Here is a 25641-nt window from a genome sequence, read left to right on the forward strand (position 1 = left end):
TTTTGTGACAGATGTTTTATTATAGGGAATTAAAATTTAGGCATATACATGACACAAACATTATATATAGTACACTTTTCATGGTAGGAGTTACGATACTGCTCACAGAAAGGCCTCAATTCAAACTACATAATGCATACGCTAAAATAGTACACCTGGGGACAAGAGGGAGAACCAGATGGCCTTTTTGTTTTTTGTTTTGGTTTAAATAACCTCTGGATGCATTCAAGTAATACTGATCATTTAATGTTCAAAAAGCTTTTAATAAACAAATTCAGAGTAAAATTAATTGAAATATTTATAATACGATTTAATTGTTACACAGTATGTCCAATATACAATCAAAAAACTCACGACACTTGAAGAAAAAAGAAAAAAAAAATCTATTGCACCCACAAGTAAAAAGGCTTTATTCATTTTTGGGATGCTGCAATTCAGTATTTATATAAACATTTACACACTTTAGTAAACACAGAGTCCTACATGTAATGCAGCATTACGGGTGAGAAGACCCTTTTAAGTTTCAAAAGTAAATGCCAAGTGTCCACATAGAGTTCCACGTGCCCAGGCTAATTTCCCCATCATCATTCTCTTCATTATTCCAGTCACGAGCAGTCAGCCTCTCCACCTCCCTCCCGCACATTTTGAGGACTGACATTTCTCATCAGATACCTCGTACATTCTGCAATCTCAGCAGTAACGCTCTGCCTCCATGCTCGGTCTCTTGCTATGTCTCCATCTTAGTGTCCTGTTAAATAATCCTGCGTAGAGTCTGAAGCAAACGAATCCACATCCTCATTATCCGAGTCATCACTGCTGTCATCGGCAGCTGGCTCTCCCGTAAGGGCTATGCGAGCATAATCGTCTGTGTCTATGGATTTGCAAAAGTGGATGGCGTATTTCAACTTCTCCTCCAGCACCTGTTTACAGGAATACCTGGGCAACTTCAGCAAAAAGAAACAGGTGTAGGATTCGGGAAGGAAGTGGTCAGGAGGGTTGTATTTATCCAATACCTGTTGATGAAAAATTTTAAATAATCAGAGACTATGTACAAGGATAGGTAAAACTGCAAATCTATTTTATTGTGTTCATTAGACTCTTAACTCACAGAAATCATATTTTTTGCTAAGAATAAAATATCAGAAATCATAATCTAGCCAATTTGAAAAAGGAACAACTTATTCCTAGAACTTCTAGTAAAAAATAGCAATTAGTTATCATGATAATTATTTTCTCCTAATCACCCCATAAAGAGGGCCCAATGGCTCCACCCACCCCTGTCCACACAGGTGAGCCCCCAGCCTGACAGGTATGGGGATTCTGGGGGGTAGGGCAATGGGCTCAGGCCTGGCACTTGATCACATGGGAAAATGCTTCATGAGTCCATCAGCCCACTTTTGGCCACTACAAATTAAAATACTAGGAAGCAGCAAGAGTTATGGACAAACCTACCTTTTTTTTTTTTTTTGAGACAGAGTCTCGCTTTGTTGCCCAGGCTAGAGTGAGTGCCATGGCGTCAGCCTAGCTCACAGCAACCTCAAACTCCTGGGCTCAAGCGATCCTCCTGCCTCAGCCTCCCGAGTAGCTGGGACTACAGGCATGAGCCACCATGCCCAGCTAATTTTTTTTCTATGTCTATATTAGTTGGTCAATTAATTTCTTTCTATTTTTAGTAGAGACAGGGTCTTGCTCAGGCTGGTTTCAAACTCCTGACCTGGAGCAATCCGCCCACCTCGGCCTCCCAGAGTGCTAGGATTACAGGCGTGAGCCACTGCGCCCAGACAAAACCTACCTTTTTAAAGGAAAAATGATATAGGCTCTCAAAGATCTCCCTGAAAAACGGATACTATTCTAACCCTGCCCAGAGACTCAAGTCAGGCTGTGCTTGGAAAAGAGCCATCCAGGGAGAGTGGACCCCATCTACCTGGTCCATCCCCCCAGTGTACTGCCACCAGGGTCTCAGGAGAGAGAGGGTCATTCCACCTCAGTGCCAGGCAAGTAAATTGAGGCAGTTTCTGACAAGGGATCCAGGGTTAGAACCCAAAGCAAAACTCTTATTCTCGTTCTGATGAGTGGTCTAATTTTTCTCTATAAGTAGCATATTAGTGATTCATCTAATTCAACCAGAGAACCAAATATCTTACATAATGTGTGTTTCCATAATAAGATTCTAGTGATGGCTGGATAAATTTTTAAAAAATAGGTAATGGTACCCAAGACCTATAATCACAGAATTTTCAGCCTTCAAATCACAGAAGTTGGGTGTTTCCCATTTTCATTCCCATGAAGACACATGAGACCCATATTTCAATCTGCTGTGAGATCATGTATGAGAGGCATGTTACCATCAGCTGACAGCCCAGGGCCCAATGAGCCCAGCAGGGAACCTACCTGGATGACAAAGTCTCTGCCCCGGAAGTCAGCAATTGTCCTGGGCAGCCTCGTCCGGCCCCACACAAAGCGAAGAAAGAGGGAACGCTCTGTGTTGGAGAAGGACTCCATCACCTCCCAGAACCACTGGATCAGGGATGCGGAAGGCTCAATCCCCTTATATGTCGCCACCGACTTTAGAAGATGCAGAGGGATGTCAGGGCTGCCGCACACCTGCAAATGGACACTCTGTCAGGGCCACCTGACACTTTGATGCCTTTCATTTCAGCAAGATCTGATCACTCCTTCTCTCTACCAAGGCCTGTTTAAGGGCAGGGAAAGTCCTGGGGGCCCCGGGTGGACATGCACGAAACCCTGAGCCCCAACCTCCCGTGGGATCAGCTGAAGGAGTCACATATTTAGAGTGTGTTTTTACTTTAGCACTCACGGATATATCTTAGATTTCCAAATGCAAGGTTTTAGCTATTAATAAAAAATTAACTAGTGGCAGTTCCGGGGCAACACAACTCGGGAGTCAGCCTACCATCGTCTCCAATTCGTATCCAGTGAATAGAGAAAGAAGAGGGACGGGCACAACTCGAGCCATCCCTTCCCGAACAGCAGCCACCTGCTCATCAAATTCATGGAGTCTGAAAGAAAAAACTCACGTCACACTTCCATCCCAGGAGGCACTGACTTTGTTCTGCTAATACCAAGCCTGGCCACTGGCCACAGAGCACTGTAGCCACACTCTTCCCATCTGTCAGGACTGAGGGGAGCGACTTCAGATAGCAGAGGAGGGTGCCCTGCAGGCCTTCCAGGTGCCCCTTACAACAAGCAGTGGCCACATAGGGCTGGGACAGCCACTGACACAGCCCTGTCCCAGGAGAGCTGACAGAGAGCACAGAGGGACGCAAACAGGCCCTGTGGCCTCTGTGAGGCAGTCCCCTAAATGGGTGGATTTTCTTTACCTCAGTATTCTAGTCAGGGCCAGGAATTTCATACTAGAAAAATAAATACTTTAACCCTAATCACAAAATAGGCTTAATAACCACAGATCAGCTATAGTTGGAGCCAAATGCCTCAGCATTTACTGTATATGATAGTTCTGAACCAACACAGATGTCCAGCCAACCAGTGTCTGCTGTTTTTGCTATTTATCAAGTCAAAGAAACTGAGAGCAGATACCACGAACCTGTAGTTTATTGCCAGCCGGACGTACTCTGCGCGGTTGTCCAGGGTTATGTGTGTGTACTTGGAACTCAGCTGGATGTCCTGGCCACTGGCACTCGGCACCGTGAAGGGCAGGCTCATGGCTTCAAACTCCTCTGAAGTGGCTTCATTGTCACGGATGTACATGAGCCCAGGAATAAAATCTTTATCAACCTTTTAAGGAGAAAAAGAGAGTCCACGTGTTGAATCAGGGCTGTTTCCCTGTCCCAGGCCTCAGCCCACCCTAAGCACACTCAGTCCAGTGGGGGCTTTGGTCTGCCTCAGGGTGTGTAGGGAAGCTGTGTGTCACAGGTACCAAGAAATAAAAGAAAACAGCAACAGGAAAGTACTTCACCTAAGGAACTGGAAAATGAATTCATAATTCAACTAAATTCTTAAAATTAACCACTGAGAAAGTAAAGCAACTGGCAGGGACAGTTCCTCTGCACAGCCACAGCAGGGAGGCAATCGGCTGTGGTCACTGGCTTGGCACTTCCCCCTGCCAGCTTTCTCATCTGACAAGAATGTGTAAGTCACAAAGCAACACAAAAATAAATGGATCTAGCAAGTTCCAGAAGCAAATTGGCCTCATATCCATAGACCTTCATTGCTACTCATAGGTGTCCACAGCAGCAGCCCCTGTATCACGTGGGACTGTGAGTCAGGCAGGACTCAGAGCCTGCCAGAACCCGGAACAAACTGTGCCTCTCAAGCCCCAGGGGACCCCGCAGCGCCCAGGGTGAGTTACCTCACTGAGGTCTGCAATGGTGAGGCTCATCCCGGCCAGCTGCTTCCATACGGGTTCAGCCAGGCTGAGGCTCAGGGGACTCCCGGTCCGGATGGCGATACCCAATAACACACCTGACCATTCAAAACACAAGCACAGAAGACACTTGGATTCTATGACAAAACTCGTAGTTCACTCACATGCCACAGGGCATTAGCTCTATGTTGAGGCCACAGTGCCCTCTAAATCAATAATATAAGTCCAGAGATCTGGGTCCATCCTTAAAACAGTGTGACCTATTCTAAATTCATCATTTCTTTTTGTTCTCTAAGTCTCTAACTCTTCATGTTCTTGCCACACACAGGTTTAAGGACACAGAGGCCGATTCTTATTCCTCTCATGGCAAAGCAAAGAGCTGGAGCTTCTCCAAGGCAGTGCCCTGCCAGAGAGCAGCCCCCTGGGGAGGGGAGGTAGTGCCAGGACCCCATAGCTGAGACTGCTCCACAGACCCCTAATGGAGTAGTGCAGAGGGACTGGCTGCCTGCCAAGACCCTGCCCCATGTGATCCTGAGTTTCAGATACATCTTAAATGCAGGAACATGGCATTTCACCCTCTGAGTGCCAAAGGCATCTTCCAGTCCTCAGCACATGGCCAGGACTACCGGCTCTGTAAGTCGCTGTAGCTATGCATGGATGGGCCACCACTACCAAGCCCTTAGTGCCAGCGAGGGGAGTCAACAGCAGCACCCTGTGCACCTCCCACAGTGCCGGTAAAACACATACATTGGAAATAATTTTGATCAGTATGAGTGTCAAGAGCTAAAAGCAGATGTTCAAAAATATCTACTGTCACTCCCCAAACAGAGCACAGACATCAAGCTAACTGAAGGGTGGGCACAGCCTCGCCAATGCAGGATGGCGAGCAGCTGGAAGGAAAGCTCACCCAAGAAGCGGAACATGCTGCTGTGCACGGGCGCCCTCGCAGCAGGGTTGAACAGGTAGCAGTCTCGGTTGGCCCCGGACTCGTCCCTCCCATTGGGTGTCACAATCAGCAGGGGTGTGAGTCCATTCTGCAGCTCCTCACAGATCTCAGCTATGGACTCGCTGTAGCCGCCTCCGCAGTCATCCACAGATTCACCTGGAAGGAAAGGAGCAGCAGCCACTCATAGCCACCCTGACAGCCCCTGCACCACTCTGCCTGCGCTCCCTGCAGGCGTGGGCTACCGCCTCTTGGGGCCACAGGTTCCCCAGTGCATGAAGGTTCTCACCCACAAACTTGACTTTCCAGACACGGTGAGGAAGGAGGAGGCTGTCGGGATTGAACGAGCTCATCTTGGCACACATCTGCCCAAAGACGGACTTGGTGCCGTCAGGGCCGGCCAGCCCCCCTTTGCTCCTGGAGCGCTTGACCTGGAGAGAAGGAAAAGAAGCGTGAAGGCATGTGGTCTGGGACACGCCAAGGGAACCTGCACCCCGTGGCCACTGCAAGCAAGCTCAGCTGTGAAATGCCTGTGGAAGCGAGAGAGGGCTCTGGGAGCAGCCCTGAGTTCATGCCTCCTGAGCCTTCTCCACAGGCCACTACCACCCAGATCCCCTCGTCTCCTGCAGCCCATGCCCTTGGAGGGCTCTGGGCCCACCCTCTGTGGTCCCTTGCCCCAGTGCCAGGCAGTGTATGGGTGGAGGCTGCACGCACAGCCTCCTCCCTGCTTGCGCAGACCCCACCATCCAGGGTGCTCCACTCTGAACACCTGAATTCACCGTCCCCCATCCCACTCTGCACATCATCGGTGACCTGCACAGTGACCTGCACAGCAGCCTCCAGGACTGGTGGTGTCAGAACAAACACACCTTCAAAAAGCAACATAAGCCATCATCATTGTTCACGTGAGGCAAGTGGCAGCATGTTCCCAACAATCTGGCAACACTGCACTGATTCCCTTCACGCTTTAAAACCTTACCTACTGCCCACTACTTTACCACATGGGCGTGGCCACAAGAAGCAAGACACCAGGAACTCCAGAAGCAGCCCGCCTAGCAGACTAGGACGGAGTCTCTGTGCTCAGAGATTGCTATCAAATGGTTCCAAGACTGACGCAGATGCACCACCTGACTAAAAGGACACCTTCTGCCCCTTACCTACTCAGCCACACTGACCCCATTTCCAACCCTCAGGGTCCCCAGGTCTCCCCGACAAGTGTGATCACTTTTTGTGCCCCCAGTTCTCATCCTAACCTAAGATTTTTGAAGCAATCAGACTAGGGGCCTTGAGGCCCTCCCACCAGTGTGGATGTTGCTTATCCTACAGTTGGTGGCCGAGGCTGTGCTTCAGTCACCTGGAAGCTCAGTCTAAAGTGATGTCAAAATGAAAAGTCAAAGAAAAAATGGTCATGACAATGTATTTTTATGTTGATTTCCCAAGCAAAACTCTCATTTTTAAATCACTTTGAGTTCTAGGTTGAGTTTAAACAGCTAATAATTCTCCTCACAGCACAAATTTCCATAGCCAAGACTAAAAATGTCAGAATGATGACAATAAAAACATTTCCCTGTAGAATGAACTTTTCTGTGTACCACACACTTGCCTAGATGCTCACAGCACCAATTCCTCTAACTCTCATGGCAGCACTTTGAGCTCTGTCCCCTGAAGGAGACTGGGCCATGGAAGGAAAAGGAGCAAAAGGCATACACAGTGCCATGGCCACCATGCAAGCGGAGGGACACATACCCAGCCTCCCACTCCCCCCGCACTTCCCTCCTCCACAGCAGTGCCGACTGGCAGCGGCTATCTGTCCTCAGTTTCCATAGACTATGGCCACGTGAATAATCTTGACACTGAGAGGAAAGCAGCCCATGTGGGATGGTGCTTTCTCTGCAGAGTAGTAACAGTCTTTAATTAATAGTCTTCAATCTGAATTTTCTAAATTTTCAGAAATGAGCATGCATTAATTTTGTAATAAATTTTAAAGTAATTAAAAACATTTTTATTCACTGAGTTTCAGATCTTGTTATAAAAATAAATCAAATTCACAACAAACAAAAGCCTTCCAGGAAGACGACCTGTGTTTTGGCGTCTCGGGAACTTTCCACACACAGACGTCTCCACAGGAGGGGGCTGATATTGAGCGCACTGCAGCCTGGAGTAGTTGGGCAGAGGAGCCCACGAAGGCTTTCTGGCTCAGTGCTCGTTTCCTGTGCTCACCTTGGATTCAGCGAATGCTTTTTCCCCCTGCTCCATTCTGGTCAGAAAAACGCTTCTATTTCCATATTTGGGGAGAACTTTCCGGCTTCAAGAGGCAGCACGATACCCTGAACTGAAAGGAGCCTGGCTCTGGAGCAGCCCCAGACAGCAATCCACATTGCACATTGGGCTGAAAGTGTTTATCTGATTCTTGAAAAAGCCTAATATAAATTTATTTGTCATCTACCCAGTTTGCTCTTTCAAGCATGTATTGCACACTTTATCGACACAAGGCTGGGGATATGAAATGAGTAGGAAAGAGGTATTCAGTGTGTAATGATTTCTTAACAATCTGAGATGAGAGAAAGACAAGCAAGGGTGCCTAACCAGGGCTTCACTGATGTCCGGAGCCCCCCAGGCTTGGACACCCAGGCTGAGCACCCCTGGCCCCCAGGAGCCTCCATGCGGTTCTGGGGCAGGTATACTATCCAGGAATGCTCAATCATTCATTCCAGATGACCTGGAAGCCTTCAGCTCTCCTGACTGACAAACTTTAGTATTTATGACCTAATGATGCAGAGCAAATCACAATGATCATCCAAGGTGGGAAAATAAAAGCTTTTCTATGAACCTAATTAAACAAGCCATTTATTTGTGGAAGTGGCTGACTGCCTACAGCTTCGCATTCAGTCCTCTGACGTCAGTGAGGAGACCAGTTCCATCAATGTGGTCACATGTGCTGTCCAACAAAGGACAAGAGTTTCATGTCTCAATTCAAAATGCCCCCAAGTACAACTCTGAAAAGTTTCTAGTCATATAATCAACATGAGGGTAAAAATCATGTGTTAATACAAAGGTACAGGAACAAAGAATTTGTTCTTCAAAGCTCTCTGTTTTGGGTCCAGAGGCGAGGCCCGTTTCCGTTGAGCATTAAATGTCAAGTGCTGCACGCTATCAGCATCAATGGCCAGCGCCTCTTTTTTTAATTAATTTTTTTCAACTCTGAGTTTATATACAGTGGGTAGCAGTATATATTCAGAAATGGTCAACCTTTCATTTCTTTGATTACTACCATGAGACAGTACAAGCAATTCTTACAAAACTGGCAAATAAAACCGCCAAGGCTGGGGAGCATGTGGGGACGGTGGGAGCGTGAACTGTCAGAGCCCATAAATGGATGTGATACTAGGCTGTGATGGGGCCTCTGACCCTCTCCACTTCTTGGAACTTAACCTAGAGGGTGACTGAAGACACGCCCATAGACGACCCTGCTTGTGTTAGAGAAAAGTGGGCACAGCTTTCCAGCCCCCAGCAGAGGAGTCTGACAGAGCAAACCTGGACACACCCTACAAGAAAAGAGCAGGCAGCTGTCGAGCACAAACGACCCACAGAATCCTACTCCAAGGCATGGAGGAGCTCAAGATGCATTAAGTGGAAAAAAACAGCCAGTAACAAAATAGAGTGATCCGGTTTTGGTTATACCAAACATATACTCCACAAAGGTAACAGCAGTAGTTACCACTGTGTGGTAGAAATATGCCTGATATTTATTTTTCCCTTGTTGGCTTAACTATATTTGTGCTTTGAGATTATCTGAAATAAACCTTTCTTACTTCCATTATAAAGAAAGACACTTACTTTCCTGGAGCCTCAGCATCACAGGACATCACACACATGAAGCACCACAAAAAGAAGGTGGCGCCTGCTCTTTAAAGTGGGGACACACAGGAAGGCAGCTACGAGTGCTCTCCACCCACCTCAGGCTGCAGGGACACCACTTGAACCCATGAAAGCATTACTTTTAAGACTGTCAGACTCAGAACAATTTCCACATGTTACCTGAATTCGGTTCAACTCCACAACAGGCCCATGTTGGCGATCTCGCACCATAGTTGCTTGTACCACTTTTCGGAAAGCTGCCTCCTAAAACAAGTCAAACAGACAAAATTTAGAATCCCATACAGAAAGTATCATCCATAGAGAAATCATGTAACAGTTGTGTTTAAAATCTTCTGCTTTGAAAGCCAGACTTTAAGAATAAAAAACTGCCATCCCTTTCTCAATTTGTGAGGCCACAGGGAAGTGGCCTGGCACTGACATGCATGGGGGTGGATAGAAGAGCAAGTAGTGCCAGCGGCTGGGCACACACTCAGGGTGCCCCTCAGGAAAGGAGGCTAGAGGAGCCTAGCACATGCTGGACACAGAGCAGGGAGGGCTGGACCCCAGCAAACACCTGCTTTGACTCAGGCCTAGAAAGCCAAGGGTTTCCCTGCCAAACCACAAGTCCACCAGTGGCAGGGATAGACATTAAACCAGTAACTGTGCCACAAAGCAGTGGCAGGGTCAGGGAGCCCCATGGAGCCAGCCAGCCCTGGGGTGGGCATAGGGAAGTCAAACCAAGGAGGAAAACCCAAACACACAAAGTCTGGGCTGTGAGCACGCACGGAAAGAAACCTGGAGTGCCAGGGCAAAGACGGCTAGGACAGAGAGTGGGGTGCAGCCTGAGCATGGGCACCACAGTGAGGACTCAGGCAGCACCCAGGAGGGAGGAAGGCTGGCACGCTCACAGGGTAGGGCATGGGGCACAGGACACAGCTGTGCCAATGGAAAGGGGGCTGGGGACTTGAGGGGCACTCAAAGGAATCAGGATCAACAGGGGTCCCAGCTCTCTCTAACCAGTGGGCGATCACACAGCCCCACCTCCACCTTGCTCTCCTGCACTCAGCCCAGACCTGAAGGCAGCTCATCCTCCATGGGAGCACTCTCCTTCTCTGAATTATCCACTGGCCCAACCAGCCATCCTGTAGCACCCTCTCTGGTGTTCTGAATAGGAGGTGACACCCACTCCCCAAACCTCTCCAGCAGAGGCAGATACCTGCCGACACCCAGGACCAGAACAGAGGCTGCCTGCACAGTCCCTGCTGCTGAGGTGCCTTTCAGATGCCCTCAGCGCTCCCTGCTCCCCTACAGCCTCAGCATAGGAGCCGAATGCTGCTGCCTACCGCCACCCCATGTACCCCACATACTGGCTCACACCCACCCACCGTGCCCGAAGTCCATGCAGCCCCAGCTCACAGCCCACGACACATTCACAATGCCACGTGGGACGTGCCCTGCCTTGCATTTCCCCCCCACATCCATAAAGAAAGGCTTTTATCTCCCTGTCTATTATCAACTCCATTTTGAAGGATTACAAAATGAAGATTAAAGTAATTAAGTTTACTACTTTTTATTATTGAAAATAGTTGAAATTAAGGTTCATATCAATTTTACCTGTTCCCAATTTCTTCCTGCTCCCCTCATCAGAGAGATGATCTTTCCATTAAACACGAGCCACCAGTGGTAAAAACAGAGATGCTAACAATTTCTGATGCCTCACAAAGGACTGAAATCTCCACCAAGGAAGTCCCCATTGTCCAAACTGAGACCAAAATCATCACATTTGAGTCTCCACAGATTGATGGTGAGGTTGGTGGTGATTCAGGCACATTATCAACTACACAAACCATCACATCTAAATCCATGTCGACGACCACCATACACATCACCCAGACTGGAAAAGGTGGCATGTGTGACACAGAACTGACAAACGCATAATGGTCACAGGAGATGCAGATATTGATTATGACCAGATAAAGAAGGTGCTGGCTCAAGTGATCAGAGAGCAGCACCCTGACATAGCAATCAGAAGTATCATGATACTCAATGAAAAGGAGGAGAAAGAGGAAAACTAAAGAAAGTCATTTTTAAAATATTCAACTTTTTGAACCTGAAGAATTTTGACCATTCTGAGTCTTTTTTTTTTTTTTTTTTGAGACAGAGTCTCGCTTTGTTGCCCAGGCTAGAGTGAGTGCCATGGCGTCAGCCTAGCTCACAGCAACCTCAAACTCCTGGGCTCAAGCAATCCTTCTGCCTCAGCCTCCCAAGTAGCTGGGACTACAGGCATGCGCCACCATGCCCGGCTAATTATATATATATATATATATATATTAGTTGGCCAATTAATTTCTTTCTATTTATAGTAGAGACGGGGTCTTGCTCTTGCTCAGGCTGGTTTCGAACTCCTGACCTCGAGCAATCTGCCCGCCTCAGCCTCCCAGAGTGCTAGGATTACAGGCGTGAGCCACCGCGCCCGGCTTCTGAGTCTTAATACCACATGCTACGACTGGTAACAATGACCAGAAGCCTGAAGAATTAAAATGCCAACACCAAACTTCACCTTAGCAGTTCTGGTCTACATTGTTCTCACCCATTTTAATATATTGTTTTGTTTTATAGCCACTTTTAAATATTCTTAGTTCTTTCTTTTTTTAATTAAAGGGCTTTGTTTTTGTTTCCTGTTTACTTTGTGTATCTACCTGCTTTTTATGGCTCATTTTGATCAAAGGACAATGAACAAGGCCAGCCACGCAGGTGGGTGCTGTTCACTTGAACAGGTGCTGGTGTGCGGAAAGGAAACTCTGTGACTAATTTAGGTAGTGCCTTTCCTTCTTCCAGATTCTTTCCATGGAATTCTTACAGTAAACATTTATGGAGTTTTCCAATGGCAGTAAATATACTGTATGAGAAAATATTGATACAGATTAAAACCATTTCTTACATTTTGGAAATTTTCTACGATGTTTTAGAATTTCACTGGGGATATTTTTCATATAGGACCCTTTTGACTTTCCAGTCCTGTGACTTCTTACTCAATAACTGTATTGAACATTTTCCCCTTGCTTTTGATCTTATGTACAGTTATGATGCCAAAATAGATTTATAGCAGCTTAAGTTGTATTACATATTTTGCTTTCCATAATATTGTTATAAAATAAAGTTGGTTTATTCTCAAAAAATAAAATAAAATAAAAATAAAATGCATGCACTTGACTTATTTAGCAGAAATTGTTCTAGCCAACCAGAAACAAGTGAATCCTAAAAATTTAACCTATTTGGGCAGGACTCCAAAATACCTAAATTTTATTCTATCACTAAGAATAGACCAAAATATTTGATAATAAAATATGTCATAGAACCACACTTAGATTACAATGTTCCTCACTCCAATTCTACACTTTTTTCCTACACAAAGACCCTCCCTACCACACAGTAACGAGTCCCTTCTAGATGATCTTGTAAAGCTGCTTGCCAGAAACTAACTCTCTAATTTCTGAATCAGGCATTCCACTTCTATTATAGAACACTCTAATTATTAAAAATACCTAAGGGTCAAAACCTGTCTGTGGACTTTCAGATGTTCTCATTCACGACTGTATTCACCACCTGTTAAATCAGGGGTCCTCAAACTTTTTAAATGGGGCCAGTTCACTGTCCCTCAGACCGTTGGGGCATGCAGTGCACATTTCACACATGCGCACTGTGGGCCCAGGACGAGTCAGCTGCTAAGCAGGAAAGGCAGTGGTGGCAAAAACACCCAGCAGGCCGGATAAATGTCCTTGGTGGGTCACATGTGGCCCGCAGTCCGTAGGTTGAGGATGCCTGTAAAATTATCATTCCACTAAGAATCTCTTCTCTACCTTACACATCCTAGGACAGAACTTCTAAGCTATCTGCAACTCTTGGCGCCCTCTGCTGGACATCCCTGGAAGAAAAAGTTTGTTTTTCCTTCCTGTGTCAGTGGAGATTTGCCGTAATGCCTCAAGAAGGCCAGGCAAGCAGAGAATCACTGGATGAACAAAGATTTAATCTGGGGAACCCTCCACCCCATCCTTTTGGAAAGGTAGGAGGTAGAGATTACAAGGGAAAGATGCAGTACCATACTATTAATTTTTAATATAAACTCCAAAAAAGCAGAGATTTTTGTCTGTTTTTTCACTGATATATTCCAAGTACCCAGAACGGAGCCTGGCACACAGCAGATGTTCAGTGGACATTTGCTGAATGAGCTGTATTCTGCATTCTATATTACTATTAATAGTATAGGAATTTTTGCCAGATTAGAATTTACTGAAGATACCAGTTTCACCTATAGCAAAGACTGCTGCTAGAGTACCTTTCCCTGGGATATCAGAATTCCTCGTAGAGTGTCAAACCCAACTGAAGGCCCAAGTCCAGTTTCATCGAGAGAGCCCTCCAGGTCAAACATAGGGATGCAGGGGCAGAAGAGCTCTGAGATGTGATGCAGCAGCAGCAGCCGGTTCCTCAGTGCCAGGATGGGGATCTCCTGCAGGTGATTGTACTCCATGGGGACCTAAGACATTGGAACCACAGAAGTCAACACAGGGATCAAACCTACAGATAAGCCACAGTTTGGAATCCACTTAGGGTTCTGAAAATAATCTTTTCAAAACCAGAAAAGCATTACAATTTCTGAGTTTCGTTGCAAAACCTCATGTGTTACTTTTAGAATAATAATCTGGCCAATCTATTTGAGTCAAGTAATGTGAACCAAGGAAAATGCTAAAAAAAATTACCCTATAGAAACATTTACTAAGAAACATGTGAGCCATGTACTATTAGAACAGTTTTGTGTAGTTTATAAGATGGAGAATAAGTGGTGACATAGTGATACACATAAAATGTTGGCTGGCATGAATATTAAGATTCTTAAAAGCATTGTTTTATAACGTTATGAACTGGAATATTTTCACCGAGACAGCTCTATAAATATGCAATGAAAGAATAAAGCACGTGTGGGGGGCTTTATGCCTGATTCAACACACGGGCAGTGACTGTCACACCTTGCCCACCTCCTCGTCCACCCGGCCCACCCAGCACTGACCTGTGCGGGGAGCTTGCCAGCACTGGCGGGCTTGCTGGTCGACCAGGCGAGGGTGTGTGCTGAGCCGCAGGCCACACGGTTGACCTTCTTACCCTGAAGGGCAGCTACCAACCGAGGCCTCTGGATAGCATTTGTTGTTCCATCTCCTAGTTGTCCCTCGTCATTGTCACCCCATGTGTAAACTTCACCTGAATAAAGTAAATTTAGAATAAGAGCTTGTCTACCAGGACCAAGGAATGCACAAATGCCAGTGTCTTCCCATCACCAACACTGCCAGTATTCACTGCCCTATGACTGGGTATTGGTTGTCACCTCTCTGAAGGTCAACTTCACCTGTGACCTAGATGTGAATATATTCTAATCACATATCCAAAGAGGTGAGCATATTTTCTGAGTCTCTCCACAGCCCCTATTCTTAAAAAATCCAACAGTATTAGTTCACAGGACTAGGCAGGTAACTGCAGCAGTTCTCAATCAGAACAAATAGTATTAAAACAGATGGTAATATCATGACAACCCAAATTGTTCCTGCATGATAAAGGGAGGAGGAAAAGTCAGTTTTTAGATTAAAAAAAATCATATTTTTAAAGGAACACGTAGTTCTTCCTATTCATATCCTAAACATAAGATCCATCATTCACAAGAATCACCATACATTCCAGTGTGCCATGCTGAGCCGCATCCATGAAATACCACCTCAGGTACAGTGGCTCGCACCTGTAATTCCAGCACTTTGGGAGACCAAGATGGGAGAACTGCTTGAGACCAGATGTTTGAGACTAGCCTAGGCAACACAGTGAGACCCCATCTCCACAAAAAATAAAAAAATTATCTGCATGTAGTGGCATGCACCTGTATTCCCAGCTACTCGGGAGGCTGAGGCAAGAGGATGGTTTGAGCCCAGGAGTTGGAGGCCACAGTGAGCTGTGATCACATCACTGCACTTCAGAGCCTGGGCAACAAGAATGAAACTATGTCTCTAAAAAAAAGAAATACCACCATAAAAATTTTAAGGGTTAAGTCACTGGTGACTAAGATAGAATGAGGTTTATGTTCACTGGAGACATCATCAGCCTTGTCAAATCCAGAAGATTCTTTAGGGTGTCATGTATCCAGCAGGCACTACTCTGGGAAGATGATGCCTACATGATCAAGGGGAGGGTGTGGTCTCCTGCTCTGTCCTGCTCTTAACAGTTCAGTCCTAAAGCCACGGGGTGGGTGTCAGAGCACAAGCAAGGTGAGTCACGTGTCTCCATAAAGGCAAAGCTGGATGCAATGACTCAGAGTCGGAGGGTGAGGACGCTTCCTCACACACTGGTCCAGCAGGGAAGTCAGCCAGCCTCTCCACAAGTGGAGCAGCCCTGAGTGAGGTACAGAGCCACGCAGGGGAGAGGGCAAAGGCAGCAACAGGACACTGGGTACATACAAGAGGAGTGGCCAAATCACTATATTAGGGATAAAGGGATCCAGGCTTATCACCAAGAGAGACAAGAGCTATAGTGTGAAATGAACCCTATGGTACTCAAGTGGACTAGGAGTACTGGTATGAACTCATAATTTTCAACATATATATATAGACACAGAAATAAATATAAAATGTAAATTTGTATATTGTTCACATACATATTCCCTGGTTCTGTCCACTCAATAGCAATGAGCACACCTATCACCCAGATCCTATCTTCTGAATGCCATTCTCCTCTGAAGACACCAGGGCTCCCCGAGGAAGTGGCCAATTCTAAGCACAGGGCATAGAGGGAACAAGATAAGCCTTGACCATCTTCTTGTGCCAAAGCAAGGAAGTACTCAAAGAATGACATGGACACGTCAGAAGGAGATGAAGCCAGCTACAAGGGCACATTTTCAGCATCAAAATAAATAGTAACATATTATACATAACCCATTGAATAAATCAGGAAACCATGATTTCCACACATATATAAACACATCAACGAATAAATAAAAAGTTGGATTAGAGAGAGATTTTTAAACAGATTGGGATTTGCCTACTAAATACTTATTAATTAAAAAGAATGTTCAGGCCGGGCGCTGTGGCTCACGCCTGTAATCCTAGCTCTTGGGAGGCCGAGGCGGGCGGATTGCTCAAGGTCAGGAGTTCAAAACCAGCCTGAGCAAGAGCGAGACCCCGTCTCTACTATAAATAGAAAGAAATTAATTGGCCAACTGATATATATATAAAAAATTAGCCGGGCATGGTGGCGCATGCCTGTAGTCCCAGCTACCCGGGAGGCTGAGGCAGAAGGATCACTCGAGCCCAGGAGTTTGAGGTTGCTGTGAGCTAGGCTGACGCCACAGCACTCACTCTAGCCTGGGCAACAAAGCGAGACTCTGTCTCAAAAAAAAAAAAAAAGAATGTTCACAGTGGAAAAGCCTGGCAAGCACAACTTAACCAAATGACTGAAGTTGACCCTATCAGCAATAGAACAAAGAGAAACTTCACGTCACCAGCAAGGATGAATTAAGAAGATCAAAGATGCACAACCTGCATCTATTAAGGAAATATCAAAAACCCTAATTGAGGAATATGCTACAAAATAAGCAGCCTTCAAAGTAACAAGGTTCAAAAAGCCCAGGAAGACTGAGAAATTGTTACAGGATGATGCCAGGGAAATCTGAGGAAGCGTCACAGATGTCACCGGGGGAAGACTGAGGAAGTGTCACACGATGACACCTGGGGAAGACCGAGGAAGTGTCACACAATGACACCTAGGGAAGACTGAGGAAGTGTCACGATGACACCCGGGGAAGACTGAGGAAGTGTCACACAATGACACCAGGGAAGACTGAGGAAGTGTCACACAATGACACCCAGGGAAGACTGAGGAAATGTCACATGATGACACCCAGGGAAGACTGAGGAAGTATCACACGATGACACCCAGGGAAGACTGAGGAAGTGTCACACGATGACACCCAGGGAAGACTGAGGAAGTGTCACACAATGACACCCAGGAAAGACTGAGGAAGTGTGACTGGATAGAGGAGATGAGAAGGTGACAGCTAACTGTGAACTGTGTGGTGCACTGTGAATGGGAGTAAGGATGAGTGTGAATTGTTGTCATCCTGCAGCAGTGTCCCTGTTTGTAGAAATATACTCTACTATTCAGGGTATGGGCATCAGGATAGCAACTAACTCACATGGATCAGATAAAGGTCTTGTAATGTACTTCCAACTGTGATTTGCTTCAAAAATTAAAAGAATATTAACCAAATAAAAAGTGTTGTAAATTCTTGATCAAGAACTACAATGTCTTTCCATCACAGGCCATAAAAGTTCCTTATTCATACATGAAACTCTCATCAATGAATGATTAAAGGGTACAGGTTTATATAATTTTCCAAAGGCTTCAAAATGGAGCAAAATCTTGGGAATGGATGTTTTAATGCAAGACGGTACATACATTTATTATCTTTCAGTTGGGTCTGAACTCCAACATGGGTCTCACTTCCTGGGGGCCCCAGGGGAGAGTTTCCTTGCTCATTAGGCCACTGGCAGGATTCATTTCTTTGCAGGACTTAGGTCCAGCTTCCTTGCTGGCTATCAGCTATTCCCAGCTTCCAGAGGCCACCCCGTGCCTTGGCTCCATGCCATCTTGAAAGCCAGTGGTAGAGAGCAGAGAGCCTCTCACACTTTGAAAATCTCTCCCATGGCCTCCTCAGTCACATCTCTGACTGATTCCTCTGCCCTTCTTTTCTGAGTGAAGGATCTGTGTGATTACACTGAGCACATCCAGTAATCCAGAATAATGTCCACATCGTAAAGTCAGCTGACTAGCAACCTTAATTCCATCTCTACATCCCTTTCGCCATTGTGTCAGAGTCCCCAAGACTATCCCCAGGCTGTTAAAAATGGTTATAATAGTAAATTTTATGTAATATATATTTACCACAATAAAGAAGTAAAAGAAAATACAAATGAGAGGTAATCTATGAAAATATTATTAGTAACTCAAGTATCTGAGACTCAACTATATCAAATAGTAACAAACATCAGGGTCCCCAAGATCACCCCAGGCTCTGTGATCCACTAAGGGGGACTCACAGGACTCAGCATACACTCACACTCACAGCTACGATTTATTACAGCAAAAGGACAGAAAACAAAACCAGCACAGGGAAAGAGAACCTGGGGTGAAGTCTGGGGGAAACCAGGCTCCAGCTTCCAGAGTCCTCCCAGTGGAATCACACAGGACACACTTAATTCCCCAGCACCAAGCTGTGGCAACACCCGTGAAGTGCTGTATACCAGGGAAGCTGGTTAGAGACTCAATGCCCAGGGTTTTCACTGGGGCTGATTACATTGCCACTCTCTGCCTGGCAGGTACCAAATTCCAGACCCCATAAGAAAGCAGGTTTCATAGACCATGCTGTTTGTACAGACAGATCAGCCACAGCAGGCCACACTTATCACCTAGGGATCAGAGGAGCCCTTCTGAAACCCAGGTTCCCAGACGCTCGCCGAGGGCCAACCCTACAGCTGGCCTGTCTGAGGACACGTCTCAGGTCAGCTATCAGCTCTGTTCTGCACACAGTTCCATAATAAAACATACTCACAAGTGTAACAGCAGGGGCTGAAGACAAGGCCAATACCCTACCGACTGCAGATGAACTCTCAGGACACAGCCTAAGCCCCAGCACCTCACCCCTTTTTACAGCTGCACATGTTATCCTTGAGCAGCCCTCTTAGAGTCCCAGGCCTTGGTCCCACAGCATGAGCCCCCTGCCCACCACCACCACCTACCATCCTCTGTGCAGCACACGCAGTGCAGGGAGCCAGTGGCAATGGCGATGACTTTCTTCCCCTGCAGCCCTTGAACCTGCCGAGGTCTTCGAACATGGTCATCAGATCCATGGCCCAGCCTGTGATAATCACCCTTGCCCCTGCACACAAAGGAAAGGTAGAGCTTCAAGGTAAGGTCATCTCATTTAACACCCTTCCCACCCCTCTTTCTTCAGGATGCAACTGCAGCCTATTATGGAAGCTATGTTCGTATCTATGAATAGGCAATTACATAACTCCAATTAAAAATCTGGTTTTGATGGGATTAAACAAACAGAATCTTGCATACCATGTATAAACAGCTCCAGATTTAGTAAGAGCCACTGAAAACTGGGATCCGCATTCCACTTTAACCACTCCCAGGCCTGTAAGAGAATCAATCTAGAAGGGGAAAAGGTTCAGTTAGACGGACTCCATCAAGGCACTGCAGACTGAGATTTAATAAGAATTCTGAAACCCACACCCATGTTGAATAGTTAGCACAACTTAAAATGACATTCCACTTAATCTCAGCACTCCCAGGAGGCAAGCAGGACCATGACTGTGGGCACAGCTGCTGATACGCCATGGCATGGTGGGACCCAGCACATGGTACTGGAAATGGGGTGCTGTGCAGGTGAGGTCTGAAAGCCTTTCGCCCAGAATGGACTCTCCCAATTTTCTCTCTCTGCACAGTGGCTCCAATCTCCAGCAACCCCTGGGCCACCCCTCCCCTACCCCAGCCCCCTTTCAGGCCTGAGGCCTGTAGGGAAGGAGCAGCAGGTAGCAGGGGAGGGATGTCCAGGAACAATGGCCCTGCCCGTCATCCAGATGATCTAATCTCGCGTGCCCTCGTTGTGCCAGTCCTGTAACCCACCTCCACCCTGTACATTTGGGTCCAGGCCCTGCACATCCAGCACCCGGGGTCCTCCTGGGCTCACTTACAAAATCCTATTCCTTACTGACACTGTGACTGTTCTCATGATTAAGTTCTCATGTTCAATTTGAAACTTAATTAACTAATAATTCATTCTCTTTATGAGTTGTCTTCATGTGGTAGGGCTGGCCCCGGCCCTACCACAATGGCATCAGTGATGTGCTGCTGCAGCCCCTCCCAACACCCAGCATCCTACTCCTCGAAGGTGCAAAGCCTTTGTATAAAGCCTTCCTTAGCTTAAGAAAATCCACAGCATATCATTTTTCATAAACATGGAAAGGAACCCTTTGTAACCTATAACATGTTTAAAATACAAGGAGGAGGCCACAGCTGCAGGCACAAGGAGATGCAGTGAGTCCTCCAGGGGACGTCTTCCCCTCCAGCCCATATGTGGCCAACAGCTGTAGTAATGGGCAACACAGCTCCAGGAAGAAAGATGCATGACTGGGCCCAGGCTCTTTCCCCATCTAAGGAGCTTTTGGGGGTCAGAGTCAGCCCCAGGTGTGCCAGCGCAACACGCAGCTCTTTATTCCACACCTGCAATCCCAGAGCCCAACAAGAGAAGACGCCAAGCAGAGACGAGTTCTAGTTTCCTTTCACAGCACCCCGGCTCCCAAGTCCATGGCAGAGCACCTCAGCTGCACAACACTGCAGCGACCCTGCAGTACAGGCCACTGAGCTCTAAGTACGAGGTCTAAACACACTGATTCACCTAACCTCTACCAAACACCCATTTACAATGGCAAAAGACAGTCTGGCAAAGTTCAGAAACTTCCCAGAGTCCCTCCACTCATGCAGAGCAAAGAACCGACCCCCCTGAAGGCCTGCCGGAGTCAGGGAGCCACGCAGCCCCTTCCCAGCTCCTCTCAGGATGCCCACCCAAGGCAGCCTCCGGCCGACCCACACACAAACCTTTCAGCAAGCCCTGCTACATCCCATAGCTTGTGACGTGGCATCTGCGTACCTCTATAAACTGAAAAAGGTGTGAACAGTGTGTTATCCTCTTCCTAAAAGAGGTCTACACGCTAAATAAAGCTGCAGCTCTGCGGTGCTCTGTCCATCACACGCATCTCCCAGGACAGCGCAACAGCACTTAGATTATCTTAATGTCTTTGGGCCCTTCACTTACTTTTTTACTCAATTACCTATTATATTTTCTAGAAAGAAGGTAGAGATGAGGTTAAAATGCTTCTGAGAAGCGCACAGAGAGGGACAGTAACAGTGGTTCTGAGGGCCCACCAGGCACCCTCAGGGCCCAGCACCTGGGGCAACCTGACAACCAATCTGGGAGAGCAACGGACAAGGTGCAAATAGGAAATACCTTCATTGGCACTTTGCAACCATCACTGCCTCCTCTGCCCAACTTGCCGTAGTCCCCATCTCCCCAGGACCAGACGGTGTCATCATCTGTGAGGCAGAGGGTCTGGGCGTCACCACTGCCACAGGCAATGTCAACCACACGGTGGCCCTGCAGCGCCTCCACCTTCGGAGAAAGGAACACGGGTCAGCTGAGTGCAACACAAAGGAGGCATACCCAAGGAGCAGCTTTACAATCGTTCTTCTTTTATGGGGGTGCCTGTTTCAAGCCCTTATAAATAAGAGCTAATTTTAAAAATCCACTGAGACAAAACACCTTCCTCTATTTGAACTACACACATCTAAACTGCAGGAAGCAGGTATCAGCGTCTCTAAAGAGCCAATCCTACGCCACCATGAAGGCTGTTTATTCATTACTTTGCATCACCCAAAACATGGTGGACCTTCTGGGAGCCAAAGCATTTCACTAGATGTTAAGCAATATTTACCATTATAAATAAAAGGGATGTTTCAAATACTATCCTGTTTAAATGACTCACGGAAGGTGTATGTATGAAGATGGTTTTTATTTCTAGCAAAAAGAAAACCTGCTTATAACTACTGAGGTTATGACCATCAACTCTAAAACTAAGAAGGATCTAAAACAGGAAATACTTCAACTTTTTAAAATTGTAATCACAATGGCAAACTGCCACATCCCACTTCAACAGTAAGGGGTGAGCAGCCTCTGGGGCCTCCAAACACGGCGCCTTCTCACCAGCTTTGGCTTTAACTGGTCCTCACTGTCGCTGTGCCCCAGGCGGCCATACCGGCCCTTGCCCCATGTGTACAGGTCCCCAGCTGCTGTGACGCAGGCGCTGTGGGCTCCACCAGCAGCAATGTCAACCACTTCAATTCCTCTCAGAGACTCGATGACGCGAGGGCGGTCACATGGACTGCAAAAAAAGTCACTAAATATAACTGAAATACATTTTGATTCTTAAATATTCTTAAACTTATTAAATAATTAGGTATTTGTTTGCTGCTCATTTATTCAACATATACCTCTCAATCTATATCCTCCCAATCAATTAATTGTTAAATCAATCAAGAAGACTCACTCAGACTTAAACTAATAAGTCCAGCAATTTCTACCTATCTCTCTTTACACCATGTACCCAGATGCCAGAGAGTAAGGCTTTCACAGCTCTAAATCAGGAGCTGGAAAACTACCACCCACATTGGGCCAAGTCCAAAGCATGGCCAGTTTTACAAAGGCCTATGAGCTGATAATGGGTTTTACATTTTTAAAGGGTTGTTAAAAAAAAAGTCCAAAGAATCAAATCATATGTAATTCCTAAAATATTTTCTATACAGTCCTTTATAGAAATAGTCTGCCTGCTCCCCCATAAGTCAACAATTCACTTAAGAAGTTTTAACATATGAATGTCACTACCCTACAATGTGACAAGCACTGATGACAAACTTGTTTGCTTTCTTATTATTTAGTTTTGAAAGCTCTTTATATATTTTGGATATCAGACTTTAGTCAGATCATGTGATTGTGAGTATTCTTCCCCGGTCTGTGGTACGTCTTCTCAATGTCTTCATAGTGTTTGTCAAAGAACATTCATACTTTTTAGGAAGTCCAATTTATCATATTTTTCTTTAATGGTTCATGTTTTTGGAGTTCTATCTAAAAATCTCTGTCTAACCTAAGGTGACAAAACTTTTCTCATGTTTTGTTCCAGAAGTTTTTAGTTTTAGGTTTTACATTTATGGCTATGATTCATTTTGAATTAATGTTTGGATATGGGTCAAGGTATGAATTTAAGTTCATTTCTTACTATAAGGTTATCCAATTACTCAAAACCATTTGTTGACAAAATTCTTCTCCCATGAATTGCCCTTGCATTTTTTTTTTTTTTTTTTTTTTTTTTGAGACAGAGTCTCACTTTCTTGCCTAGGCTAGAGTGAGTGCCGTGGCATCAGCCTAGCTCACAGCAACCTCAAACTCCTGGGCTCAAGCGATCCTCCTGCCTCAGCCTCCCGAGTAGCTGGGACTACAGGCACGAGCCACCATGCCCGGCTGATTTTTATATTATATATATTAGTTGGCCAATTAATTTCTTTCTATTTTTATGGTAGAGACGGGGTCTCGCTCAGGCTGGTTTTGAACTCCTGACCTTGAGCAATCTGCCCGCCTCAGCCTCCCAGAGTGCTAGGATTACAGGCGTGAGCCACCGCGCCCGGCTTGCCCTTGCATTTTTATAAATTGTGCATTGAAACTTGGAAATAGTTTCCCTTTTTCCACACTCATTGTCACTATCTATGAGTCTATTCCTGGACTCCCTATTCTGCTCCATTGATGAATCTCTCTTGATGCCAACACTATACTGTCTTCATTACGCAGTTCCAAAATGAGGCTAGAAGTCAGGTAGTACACATTTTCCAACTTTGTTCTTCATTTTCAAAGTCTGCATTTTCATATGAATTTTATAATAAGCCTGTCAATTTCTATAGAAATCTTGATTGGGAAAGTTTTGAATCTAGATTAATTTGGGGATAACTGACAAATTAACAATACTGAATCTTCCAATCCATGAACACAGTATGCCCCTCCATGATTTTAGATCTTTTAAAAAGTCTCTGTTTTCTGTCTACAAGTAGGTCATCCACAGTTTTTGGTCAGATTTATCCCTTAGTATTTCAATTTTGGGAAGAGAGTATTGTAAATAGTATTTTAAAATTTCACTTTCTGATTACATATATGTATATGTATATAGACAGATGATTTATTTATTGATCTTCTATCCTGAAACACTGCTAACCTCACTTACTAGTTCCAGTAGCTTTTTTGTAGATACCAGCAGATTCTCTACATAAATCATGTTATCTGCAAGTAAAGATGGCTTTAATTCTCTTTCCAATTTGGATGCCTTTTATTTCTTTGTATTGCTGTAGTGTACTTGCTAAACCTGCAACCCAATATTGAATAAAAGTGTTGATAGTAGACATCGTTATCTTGATCCTGAACTTAAGCGGGAAAGCTTTCAGTCTGTCACAATTAAGCATGATGTAAACTCTAGGATTAACATAGATGCCCTTTACCAGGTTAAAGAAGTGATCTTTTATTCCTAGACTACTAAAAGTTTTTATCAGAAATGGATATTGGAATTTGCCAATTGCTTTCTTCCTTCTTCATCTACCAAGATGATCATATGGTTTTCTTTTTTACATTGATTCACTTTCTAATGTTAGACCAAACCTGTAATTTCTGGCATAAATATCCCACTTGGCGACACTGTATTATCCTTTTATATGTTGCTGGATTCAATTTACTAAAACATTAAGAATTTTTACATCTATGTTCATTAGGAATATTGGCTTGTATTTCTCTAATAATATCGGAGTCTGGTTTTGATATAACAGTAAAGCTATCATCAAAAAATGAGTTGACAAGAATTCCCTCCTCTTCAGTTTTCTGAAAAAGTTTGTGAAGAACTGGTATCATCTATTAGTTTACATGTCTGTTAGAAATCACCAATCATATGTCGTAGAGGTTTGTTTGCAGGAAATTTAACTTCTTAGACACATGGCTATTCACCTAGGTGAGCTATTTCTTCTTTAGTGAGCTTTGAAAAGAATATATATCTTCTGAGGAATTTGTCTATTTCATCTAAAAAGTAAAATTTGTTGGCATAAAGTTGCTCATTATATTTCATTATTATACTCTGAGGTGATGAAAAATCCCCCATTCGTAATATTCCTATAACTTGGAATCTCCTTTTTTTATAATCAGTCTTGATAGAGGTTTTATTGATTACACTGACCTTCTCAAAGAACCAATTTTTGTTTCCTTTAGTTTTCTCTATTGTTGTTCTCTTTTCTATGTTATGGATTCCTGCTCTGATCTTTTTTATTCTCTTTCTTCTGCTTACTTTGGGTTGTATTTATCCTTTCTAGTGTAGTTTCTTAAGATGGACACTAATGTTATGGTTTTGAGACCAATTTTCTTTTTTAAAATATGCTTTTCAGCTGGGTTTGGTGGCTCATGCCTGTTAATCCTAGCACTTTAGGAGACCAAGGCAGGAAGATTGCTTGAGGCCAGGAGTTTGAGAGCAGCCTGAGCAACATAGTGAAATCCCATCTCTACAAAAAAATAGAAAACTTAGGTGGGTGTGGTGGTATGTACCTGTAGTTCCAGGCTACTGGGAAGGCTGGGGCAGGATAACTTGAGCCCAGGGGTTTGAAGTTGCAGTAAGCTATGATCATGCAACTGCCTTCATGACCAGGCAACAGTTAAGCAAGACCCTGTCTCCAGGCCGGGCGCGGTGGCTCACGCCTGTAATCCTAGCACTCTGGGAGGCTGAGGTGGGCAGACTGCTCGAAGTCAGGAGTTCGAGACCAGCCTGAG

General features: G+C 45.3%; 1 protein-coding gene across 3 annotated transcripts in view; it reads right to left on the bottom strand.

Annotated features, from left to right (window-relative positions):
• Positions 1-25641, bottom strand: part of HERC2 (HECT and RLD domain containing E3 ubiquitin protein ligase 2) — a 188814-nt gene continuing 163173 nt past the window's right edge. For all 3 annotated transcript variants that reach the window (XM_076004890.1, XM_076004889.1, XM_076004891.1), the window contains 14 exons: positions 22003-22180; positions 21250-21411; positions 19302-19393; positions 18974-19113; positions 14212-14399; positions 13483-13680; positions 9327-9410; positions 5578-5719; positions 5253-5447; positions 4331-4443; positions 3566-3756; positions 2915-3020; positions 2392-2604; positions 1-1013 (listed from right to left, as the gene is read on the bottom strand). In XM_076004890.1, coding sequence (XP_075861005.1) covers positions 741-1013; positions 2392-2604; positions 2915-3020; positions 3566-3756; positions 4331-4443; positions 5253-5447; positions 5578-5719; positions 9327-9410; positions 13483-13680; positions 14212-14399; positions 18974-19113; positions 19302-19393; positions 21250-21411; positions 22003-22180 — 2275 coding nt within the window. In that variant the 3' untranslated portion in view covers positions 1-740. The remainder of the gene's footprint in view (positions 1014-2391; positions 2605-2914; positions 3021-3565; positions 3757-4330; positions 4444-5252; positions 5448-5577; positions 5720-9326; positions 9411-13482; positions 13681-14211; positions 14400-18973; positions 19114-19301; positions 19394-21249; positions 21412-22002; positions 22181-25641) is intronic.

The sequence above is a fragment of the Microcebus murinus genome, chromosome 7 (genome assembly GCF_040939455.1).
Source record: "Microcebus murinus isolate Inina chromosome 7, M.murinus_Inina_mat1.0, whole genome shotgun sequence".
NCBI classification, from domain to species: domain Eukaryota; kingdom Metazoa; phylum Chordata; class Mammalia; order Primates; family Cheirogaleidae; genus Microcebus; species Microcebus murinus.